An 8,929-nucleotide genomic window follows, 5' to 3' on the forward strand; every position below is an offset into this window, starting at 1 on the left:
CTCTTCCTGTCTTCGCCATCCTTCTCTCTGCTCCTCAGGACAGCGAGGGCGGCTGCAACGGCGTCTCCTCCACCATGTTGGTCACTCAGGACTACTCGGCGCTCAAGGAGAACGAGATCTGCGTCAGCCAAGGAGAGACCGTTCAGATCCTGGCCACCAATCAGCAGAACATGTACCTCGTTTACCGGCCAGCCAACATCCAATCGCCTGCTGCGGAGGGCTGGGTACCGGGACACGTCCTGAGCCCGGCCAGGAAGTCCATCAAAGACTCTTCCTCAACTTCCTCCTTCTCGACGGCGGTGGCTGACGCCAACAACATCAAGTAAGTCCCCACCAACCCGACCCAGCACTTACCCCCAGAGAGGCGCACCCCTCGCTGGGCTCCAGCGACTCCTAACTGCCCCCACCTCCTAACTCCTCCCTCTTCCTCCTCCCTTTAAAAATGAACTCTTGGACCTCGTAGGAGACTTTTTTTTTTTTTTTTTTGTATTTTGACTTTGGGTCCTCCTGAGGTAAAAAGTACCAAACTGCCAAGGAGCTGCACTGACGGTTTGATTTCGGAGCCATTGTCACGATCCGAAAACGGATTTCACACAAACACACACGCACACACACACACACACACACACATACACACATTATCTGTTCCAACAGGTACTGAGGATCTAACCTGCAGAAATAAACTGGATAGAAAACCTTTTAAAGTTGTAGCTGAGAGAAACTCGTGGAGCTAAGACCGGACTCTTATTTCAGTTCCTAACACTCTGCTTTTTATTTTTATTTTCTTATTTTTTGTATTTTTTCTTTTTTTTCTTTTTACTTTTGGAAAGAAAAAAAAAACCCCAAAACAACCGGGACGTTCCGGTTGTCCCGTTCTCCGCAGTGGAGAAGATTTATTTTGTTGTCTGTGGCAATCTATGTAGAAATTTATGTTTCTTCCTCTTGTTGTTGTTTTTCTGCCTTGTTAATTATTATTTTATTTACAGACGAAGTTGGATTTTTTTTCTTTTCTCCATGTTGTTTTTGTTTATGTCAGCAGTTCACTGTACAAAGTCAATTTTCAACTGTGGGTCTAGAACATTCCTGTTTAAAATTTAAAAAAAAAAAAAGAAATAAATCCATTTGCACTATTTAAGATGAGAAAAAAATATGAAGTCAGGCTGTGCAATATGATGCATTCAATGGCGGCAGTCAGCATTGTACTGTTGGTAGTCCAATAATAATGATTTTAAATGTATTTTAAAGATGTAAAATAAACATTTTGGACTTGAGCATGAGTTAGCAAAAGTGGTGTGAAGGTGAAGATTGTTTTCTTCTGCGTTAGGCTGGAGATGATTTACCAGTTTGTAGTTTTTAATATTTGTAAATAAACTACAATGGCAAATGTAAAACTGAGAGGTCTGCCTACTTCTGTGTGTCACTGCTAGACTTTTATTTTGACAGTTTAGAAGTCAAAAACAAGGAAAATGACGCCGACGTAAAATATACTGCAGAATATTAGTTAAACGTAAAACAGGTTGTTTTATTTGTTGAATTCAACTATTAAAACTTGACCTACACCTTTCCCCTGTATGGTTAATTTCAGCTTTTTTTGTATATGTTGTTGTTGTTGTTGTTGTTGGCGTTTCTTTTTCACGTTTTTGGTTTCAGTTTTTTACTAACCTGGACGGTTTGGCACTCCACAGACGGTACAAACTTTAAATTAAAGGTGTTTCAGGGGAAGTTTTCCCGAAAGTCTCTGCAAACATCTTTCATACACATTCCAAGGGAGCGCCCTGACAAACGTGTTAGCTGGATCTATTTCTCAGATTGACTGAAGGTAAAGTTTCGTGACCGTTTCTCTCCCTCCTCCAGGCAAACTGTTTCTCAATAAAGTCGCTCTTTCCCTCCTCTCCTGTATCTTAACGGACCAGAAAGTTCTGGCTGCAGCTTCGAGGCTCCTACTGGCCATGTTGCCTCTGCAGCCAGACTAATCTGGTCACCTTTGAGCTTCTCTCTGATTGGCTGGTTGATGTTTCTTGTTCCTGTACCGTACAGGAAGTCTCTGTCATGGAATACACTGCGCGCCCGGAAGCGCGCTGAAGCCAAGGAAGGCTCCTTGTTTGGGGTCAGAGGTCAGGAGAACGGCCTCCTCCGTAAGCCCAAAGAAACCACGCTCCCCCCTGCGCTCGCCTCCCCAGCCGCCAAGGCGAAGGGCAAAGTGAGTAACGCAGGCTGACGGCGCACGCTGGTGATGTCATATGTGTGTGCCGACGCCCCTCACCTGCCCCACTGGGTTTGATTTTTCCTTTTTAACCCGTGTGTGTGTGTGTGTGTGTGTGTGTGTGTGTGTGGGCAGAGCAACAAATAAACACATCCGCAGCAATCATTCTCAACCTTCGTTGACATGAATTCAGACTTTTATTAAAGTTGCAGGGCTGAAGACGTAGTTTTATTTCAGATAACCTGTTATCTGTTAGCATGTGGACAAAATGAGTGCTAAACTGTAAAAACTAGATTAAGATAGTATAAAATAATAATAGTAGAAGGTTGAGAACCATAAAAGCAGAGTTTAACCACCAAACCTCAGGAACACTGACTGATAAATAAAGCGTGACTTATTTTTCTGTTTTGCGTTGTGTTTTATTCCTCCCACCTTTTGCATGCATGGAGGTAGAATTCAGTGGTTTTTGTTTTTCCTCTGCTGTGCTAATGTTTTTGGGTGTTGAAGTGTTTTGTGTTGTTTAACCTGAGCCAACAGAGTGGTATTTAATCTGTGAACTGCTGTTATGCTTTAATACGAACCTCTTGGTTTCATATTCGATCTGTTTGGATTGATGTAAATTGAAGAATATAGAAAAACTAGTATATTTGGGCTTTAATAGTTCTAAAAACAGTGGTAAATAAAGTTTAAGCACCAGAAGCACCAGACTTGAGGAGACATTTTGGTCAGGAAAACCCCAGAAACCTCACCTCTGTAGCATGAAAAGGACCATTGTGTAGGCTTTAGCGACCTCTAGTGGAGGAGGATTCCCTCTGTAGCTCATTTCAAGGTAAAAACACGATCTAAACACTCTGGACTCATTCAGTTTCTTTCTAGTAGAACATCTAAGGTCAACTTGGGTCCTGGAAACACCCTGGAACAAATTTAAAACAGTCTGCAGCAGATTTAAATTCTCATTATTCTCCTCAACTCCCATTTTCATTCCTCTCTCGCTCTTCCCCTACACTTCCTTCCTGTTTCGTCTTTATCCATTTTCCCTCCATTCCCTTGTCTTCTATCCCTTTGTTTCCCTTTCCCTTCCTTTACTTCCTCTTTTGTACCGTTCTACTTCCTGTTTTTCCTCCACTCTTGAGCAGGAGGTTCACACTTCAGATGAGTCAGACTGTGATGATGACCTTGTCCCAAAGACGGGAATGGAGGTAAGTGTCCAGAGGGTGGATGGGACATTTAGAAATAAACACTTCCTGTATTGGTGTTCAAAACTGCCAGAATCAACAGGAACACAGAATAACGTGATTAAAACATGAGCTACAGCGTCGTTCGCTGAAACTACAGACATGTGTACATCATTAATAACTTGACCTCGTCTGTTTTGCAGCTTCTCAACCCAAACTTCATCCAAGAAGGTGAGACACACGCAACGCTTGACAAACAATCTGTTAGCTTTAGTTAGCTTTAGCTTCAGGGACTCCAGTTTGTGTGGTGCACTTGCACATTACAGGTGGAACCCCAAACTTGTTTCTGTTAAGACCTTCTGTTAAGAGTCCTACGTCAGGGCTCTCTTCATGAACTGCAGGACTGCTGACCCACAACGCAAGAAAACTCCATTTGCTAAGAACTGTCTAGATCAGAAATAGTTTCAGGATGCGTTTCTGTGGAGCCGTGAGACTAAACTGGAACTATCTGGGCGTCTGGGATGGGTAAGATTCCGTGGGACTCCAGGAGTCTGGGTTTGCATCAGCAGTTGAAGAGTCTCTAGGAAGACCTGGAGGCTCTCCCCATTAAGGGTTGAATCGTCTTGGCAATGCAAGAGTCCACAAAAGTAATGCTTTTAGTCCGGACGCTGACACGTAAAGTACTGGTGAGAACAGGATGGTGTTTACCGGTGTTTCCTGTGTGCAGTGGCTCCAGAGTTCCTCGTCCCCCTGTCAGACGTGGTTTGTGCGTTCGGGGAGACCGTCGTCCTCTGCTGTAAAGTCTGTGGGCGACCCAAACCCTCCGTCACCCTGAAGGGCCCCGACCAGAACCCGGTCACCAGCAACAGCCGCTTCACCATAGACATCAGGTAACGGCTGTGGTTTCTCCTCCCTGAAGCAGGCATGAAGCCTCTGACATCATGACGTTCTGCTTCTTCCACTCGATTGGTCCTTTCATTCTTCCATCGCTTCATCCTCATCCCTTCCTCCTCCTCCTCCTCCTCTCCAGAGATACAGGCGATATCCTGTTGAAGATCTGTAACCTGCTGCCTCAGGACACTGGGATCTACACCTGCGTCGCCGTTAACGACCACGGCTCCGCCTCCTCCTCCGCCTCTATTAAAGTGCAAGGTCCCTTCGTCGTCACATGATCATGATCTTCTTTTTCGAGCGCTGCGGCGGTTTCCTCATAGTTTTGGTCTCCTGCAGGTATCCCAGCAGCCCCGGGGCGACCGGTGGCCCAGGAGGCCAGCTGCACGGCGGTGATGATCCACTGGCCGCCTCCGGCTTCGTCCGCCCACTGCGCCGTCAGCAGCTACACTGTCGAGTACAGGCAGGAAGGTGTGTGTGTGTGTGTGTGTGTGTGTGTGTGTGTGTGTTCGGGGGGGGGGGTAACAAAGTGAATTTAAACCGAACTTCCTCTCTCCCGCCTCAGACTCGTTGCTCTGGCAACAGGTGGTCAGCAGCAGAGAGGAGTGCGTTCAGATCGACGCTCTGATCCCAGGAGGTCACTACCAGTTCAGGGTGCGAGCCTCCAACCGCTGGGGGGTCGGCCCCCCCTCTGAAGCCTCCAATATGGTCACTCTGCCCAGCAGCAGTAAGTCTCTGAGCATCAGGGGTGGGTAATGACCTCATCTACCTTCAAACTGAAACTTGACCCCTATGTCCAGACTCCGGCTACGACGGGACGGACATCCAGTGGAAGGAAAACTTTGAGTCGAGCTTCTCTGAGATCTGTGAGATCGGAAGGTAGACCGTCACCAGAGAGAGGCTTTTGAAATATATTTAAACCCTAAATCAGAATTCATATGCAGTGACGCTTCCTGTCCCACCAGGGGGCGGTTTTCAGTGGTCAGAAAATGTCTCAACAAGTCGACAAAGAAAGAGGTATGACCCCCCCCACACACACACACACACACCAGACCCACCGATCAGAATCTTTACTTTTAGCTATCATTTAAGTCAACAGATGTGCCGCTTCCACTTTGCATCGGATTCGTTGTTTTTTACGCCTCAGGTCGCCGTGAAGTTCGTCAGTAAGAAGATGCAGAAGAAGGAGCAGGTGGCTCAGGAGGCCGACGTCCTCCTGAATGTCCGCAACCACCAGCTGGTGGCGCTGTTGGACACGTACGAGTCGCCCTCCTGTCTGATGCTGATCCTGGAGCTGTGAGTGTTGACGCCGAGACGACGCCGTCTTTGTTTTGTTTTGTTTTTTACTTTTTATGGTGCGTAAACGTTTGCCCCCCCCCCCCCAGGCTGGACAACGGCCGCCTGCTGGATTACCTGGTCGCCCACGACGAGCTGATGGAGGAGAAGGTGGCGTTCTTCATCAAGGAGACGCTGGAGGCCCTGCAGCACCTTCACACCTGCAGGATAGCACACCTGGATCTGAAGGTGGGGGGGTTGACGATGTCTGGATGTGTTCTGTCTCTTCCTGGCTCCTGTATCTTCATCGGCGTCTCTCCTCTTCCTCCTGCAGCCTGAGAACATCATGGTGGACCTCCACTCGTCCTCGCCGTGCGTCAAACTCATCGACCTCGGCGACGCCGTCCAGCTGTCCGCCCACCGCCGATACGTCCACCTCCTGCTGGGAAACCCAGAATTCGCTGCCCCCGAGCTCATCCGCGGCACGCCGGTCTCCGTGGCGACAGACGTGTGGAGCGTGGGGGTCCTCGCCTACGTGATGCTCAGCGGCGTCTCCCCCTTCCTGGACGAGTCGCCGGAGGAAACGTGCGTGAACATCTGCCGCCTGGACTTCTCCTTCCCGGACGAATACTTCCGGGACGTCAGCCAGGCGGCGAGGGATTTCGTTTCCTCCGTGCTGCAGCAGGATCCCAGGAAGAGGCCCAGCTCTACTTCCTGTCTGCAGCACCCGTGGGTGGGGCGCGGGGGCGCGCACGGAGGGGAGTACTCCAAGACGCCTCTGGACACGACGCGATTGGCTACGTTCATCGACCGCAGGAGGCAGCTGCACGACGTCCGGCCAATCACCAACATCAAGGGGCTGGTGAGCAGCAGCATGGGCAGCTCGCTGTGAGGAAGAGGAGCAAATCCCTCCACCCAGAAGGACTGAAGCATTTATCTTGTAGTATTTATTCATGGTGGGGGGGTTTAACCCACTATAGAAGACCCATCTGTCATTGCTGGACTGAAACCCTTCAAACCACGGCTGGAGAACATGAACCTGCTGACGGACGCTGGTTTAAAAACCTTCTGACACCCAAGAAGAACCCAAAGAAATGAGGAAATCAGCCGATTCAAACACACTGTGAGCACCGCAGCAGCATAGTCCTGTATTTTTCTAACGTTTATTTTTCCAGGGGAAAACTGACGACCTGCTGGAGCAGCACTCCCGTGTCCTGCAGACATTGAAACCCGGCAGCAGAATGACCGTTGACTGTAGGGGGCATTTTAATCGTCCAGCATGCATTTCACACACAGATGAACAGATTAAAAGGTTCTGCAATGTGTAGTCTGATTCGGATTAGGATTCTGGAAGGTTTTTCCCAACAAGGAGGAATTTGAAAGATGCACCTTTGAGATCATTTGTTTAGTTACTAGAAATTTAGGATTAATCCTCGGATAGACAGGATGATTGGGATTAGAGATTGTGAACGTGATGTTATCGTGTGCAGAAAAGTGTTAGATTCTATCTTAAATTTTTGACATAATTTAATCTGCAGGAAATCAGAACTGGAAGCAAAGAAAACCTGCAATTGGATAAAAACAACTGGAATCTGGAGCGTTTCTGTCTAATAACAGAATAAAATTTGTTCAAACCAGACCATCCATCAGTGACTAACAAAGGTTCTTCTCCACCTCCGTGCTTCAAGTTAAATCCATGTAAGCGTTCATGTCCACTGGGTCTCTGGTGGGTCCTCCTGCGATAAACCCCCAAAAAACTGACTTCAGCTCCGGAGTCAGGATATAACGCGATCAGCTGAGGAAGGAAAGGAGACTCGATTGACATCCCCTCCACCTGAAAACATGGATTCTTCTTCAATCCACCGTCCCGTTGATCAAACCCGGAGAAACCTGGAACCCTCCCCGTGTTCCTGGCGTGAAGCCGAAGCGACCCCGCCCTGCAGAGGACTTCTGGATCATCGCTGCTTGTTGGCTTGGCAGCATTTCCTGGATGTTGGAATGTTTCTGGACTGGACGGCAGATGCTTTAATTTATTGAATGTGTATTTATTTCAGCGAGGCTGTGGGTAAGAGTCACGGATCTGGAATCTGTACATACATACAAGCATCCCTGAACTCTGAGAAATCGTCATGGAGACTGGAATCTTTCATTAGGACCCCTGTTGTTATGTCATGTCGCTGTTTACAGACAGTAAGAAGGTAGTTTACAAAAAAAAAAAAAAGAGGAATCAGGGAAAACCTGCTTGTAAATCCACCAGGGAGGTTAGAAATGTTTCTACCTGTGACGTTTGGTATGAAGGTGGGAACCGAAACCGGTCGCTATGGAGACGAACCAACCGCGGCGTCTGGGTGTGAAGTAGTTCAGCCTGTGTGTGTAGATTCTGTTTGTACTGATGAATGTAATTCCAGAATGTAAATGTTTGCTTCCACCAGACGTTTTCACGACGCTCCTTTATTCTGAGGCGAGGCGTTCAAGGACACGTGGGAAAACGCCTCCAGTTAGCTGCTAACTGCGTGCATCGGCCTAACGGGGCGACGTCGCTAAATGCTGTTGACGTTCCATCCATTTATTAAAGCAAATACTGAAATCAATGCAATTTGCAGAGCAGCAGTTGTTGTTCTTTTTGTGTGCGTAGATTGAAAATGTTCAATATTTTTGGGCAACGGATTTAAAAAGTCTCTTAAAATTTAAAAAAAAAATAATCCTGATTTTATTCCTTGTCAGAAAAAAAAAATTTCATATTGTGTTAAAGGGACAGTAAAGTTAATTTTAAGTGACATATATGTTATTCATCATTATGAAAAATAGAAGAAAAAATAAATTTTTATATGTGTAGCATCATCCGTTTGGTCAAAAAAGCTTTTTGACCCTACCTACCTTATATTTACAGGTAGGAAGGGTGAATGGATCAAAGATACATGAGTTTAAAACAAGCAGAACTGAAAACTGGTTCCTTTAACCAGAAACACTCAATTCTGAATTATTTATTAGATATTTAGTCATCTATTTAAAATCTTGTGACTGAAACCGCAGACGGGATTCTGGAGTTAATCTTAATTTACAGCTTTAGGAGGATTATAGGAGGAAAGTTAAATGAATGTTCTGAACGTGTCAGCGCTGGATTAAAGTCCTTTAAAGTGGATTAAAAGTGAAAAAGTGTAGTCGATTAAATCCAAAGAAGAATGAAGCTGGAGAGCAGACAATCCTACACACACACACACACACACACACACACACACACACACACGCACACACACACACACACACACTACACCGCTCACAGGTCAATGCTAAATGCTTACACAGCTACTTTAAGCTCAAAGCTGAAAGCACCATAGGTGTGTGTGTGTGTGTGTGTGTGTGTGTGTGTGTGTGTGTGTGTGTG

General features: G+C 46.7%; 1 protein-coding gene across 1 annotated transcript in view; it reads left to right on the forward strand.

Annotated features, from left to right (window-relative positions):
* Positions 1–8,142, forward strand: part of LOC137605427 (kalirin-like) — a 66,262-nt gene extending 58,120 nt beyond the window's left edge. The window contains 13 exon segments of the mRNA XM_068330111.1: positions 39–322; positions 2,038–2,200; positions 3,340–3,402; positions 3,582–3,609; positions 4,106–4,268; positions 4,409–4,530; positions 4,609–4,740; positions 4,835–4,996; positions 5,070–5,148; positions 5,235–5,286; positions 5,417–5,565; positions 5,655–5,793; positions 5,879–8,142. Of these exon segments, the coding sequence (XP_068186212.1) occupies positions 39–322; positions 2,038–2,200; positions 3,340–3,402; positions 3,582–3,609; positions 4,106–4,268; positions 4,409–4,530; positions 4,609–4,740; positions 4,835–4,996; positions 5,070–5,148; positions 5,235–5,286; positions 5,417–5,565; positions 5,655–5,793; positions 5,879–6,436 (2,094 nt within the window). The 3' untranslated portion in view covers positions 6,437–8,142.
* The last annotated feature ends 787 nt before the right edge of the window (positions 8,143–8,929 follow it).

This window comes from Antennarius striatus, chromosome 12, assembly GCF_040054535.1.
Source record: "Antennarius striatus isolate MH-2024 chromosome 12, ASM4005453v1, whole genome shotgun sequence".
Classification (NCBI taxonomy): domain Eukaryota; kingdom Metazoa; phylum Chordata; class Actinopteri; order Lophiiformes; family Antennariidae; genus Antennarius; species Antennarius striatus.